At 56.4% G+C, this 1,529-nt stretch overlaps 1 protein-coding gene across 1 annotated transcript; it reads right to left on the bottom strand.

Annotated features, from left to right (window-relative positions):
• Positions 1 to 414: 414 nt before the first annotated feature.
• LOC142583817 (uncharacterized) lies at positions 415 to 1,257 on the bottom strand. Its single transcript, XM_075694246.1, has one exon. It carries the CDS (start codon positions 1,255 to 1,257, stop codon positions 415 to 417), a length of 843 nt encoding a protein of 280 aa, XP_075550361.1.
• Positions 1,258 to 1,529: the final 272 nt, after the last annotated feature.

Here is a 1,529-nt window from a genome sequence, read left to right as displayed (position 1 = left end):
GTCGAGGTCGTGGTCCACTAGCAGTCTATACACCTGACTCTGTTTCCTTTTGACAGCCAGACCTCGAACGTTTATCGTGCCGAGGCTAAGCGACGGGTTGGTAGCCATTATTGATGAAAACCGGAGGGGAGAAGGCCCGGAGCATGGTGCTCACCTTAACGTCTAGCTGATCGCCAGACGCCTCCGTGGCCATCCGGTGGCCGTCGCCCGAGTTCGTCTTTGGTCGGCTTCACGGTGGGCCTACGGTCTGCCGCCAGGTTCGGCTTAGGCTTGAGGGTGGAATGAATGAATGAAACCACGTTTATTCCACATTAAAATGCGCCGAAGACGCTGCGGTGGAAAGAGGAGGGGTATTATTGCAAAAGGGGTAGAGTAAGGCTGCCTCCGTTTTATTAATGAACGTCCAGGAGGCAGCTAAGTGGGGGCCGCACGACGCTTGTGGCTGTCGCGGAGCCGATCGCGGACGGGTGGTGCCGCAGGGTCCTGGAGGAACCGCAGCAGTGCTCGCCAGAGGTCGATGGCATGGTCCGGAGACGTGGTATCCAGGCAAGCCCAAGTCCGGAGAGAAGAAGGCCAGGGTCCCCGCTGTATGGTGGCCAGAGCACGAAGCCTTGGTGGGATGTAGAGGGGGCACTCCCAACAAAGGTGGTTGAGATCAGCACGACATGTGCACATGGAACAGAACCCACTTACTGGTGGTGGTGTGCCACCCCTGTGGAAGCGGTTGAACAAGTGAGGTGTAAGGAGGGTGCTTGTCCGGATTCTCCGAAGCAAGACTGACTCTCGCCGTGTGAATATCTTCGATTGAAGTGACGGTATAGAGAGTGGATTGCCCACTGCTGCGAGTTCGGCGGCACGTCGTTGTTTGGTCGCATGCTTGTCTGCCATTGGGTCTGTTACCTCAGGTGTGGTAGCTAGAAGAGGATAAGGATTATCGGAGGCTCTGGCTAGCGCGGTAGAGAGATGAGCGCGCGCCAGTCTATGAGCCTTCTCGTTTCCGGGGATACCGCAGTGCGCAGGGACCCAGTGAATGGTAACATCGTGACCGCATTCGTGGAGCAGGCATGCCTGGTGCCGGGTCTTCTGCCCCCCCCCTCCCAGTACGGGATCTGTGTAAATAACATTATCACATGCCCAACGGGCAGCCTGGGAATCTGTGTACACATGTTGGTGAACAGGGTCAGTTTGAGACGAAGTTGCGAGGGCCCACTCCAAATAATCTAGGATGGCCATTAGCTCAGGGCGGGTGCTGGACATTGCTTCTGCTCATATATGATGGCGGCGGTTCTGATTTTCATTTGTCTGGTCGTACCACGCAGTGGCATAACAGGTGTTACTAGCGTCGTCTGCTGGCAGTGCAGCGTCCGTATATACGATGCGTTCAGTCAAGGAGAGTGAACTCGTAGCCTTGGCATGACTCGTGGCATATGCAAGGCGCCGCATTCGCTGAGTAGGGTCCATATTGAGAGGCAGTGGCCTGCCATTGGTGAGAGCCGTGATTTCCCACGGCGGCGTGTTGTTGGGCAAAA

Source organism: Dermacentor variabilis, chromosome 1 (assembly GCF_050947875.1).
Source record: "Dermacentor variabilis isolate Ectoservices chromosome 1, ASM5094787v1, whole genome shotgun sequence".
Classification (NCBI taxonomy): Eukaryota; Metazoa; Arthropoda; class Arachnida; order Ixodida; family Ixodidae; genus Dermacentor; species Dermacentor variabilis.
The sequence above is the reverse complement of the archived record's forward strand: the minus strand, read 5'-3'. Positions and strand labels throughout refer to the sequence as shown.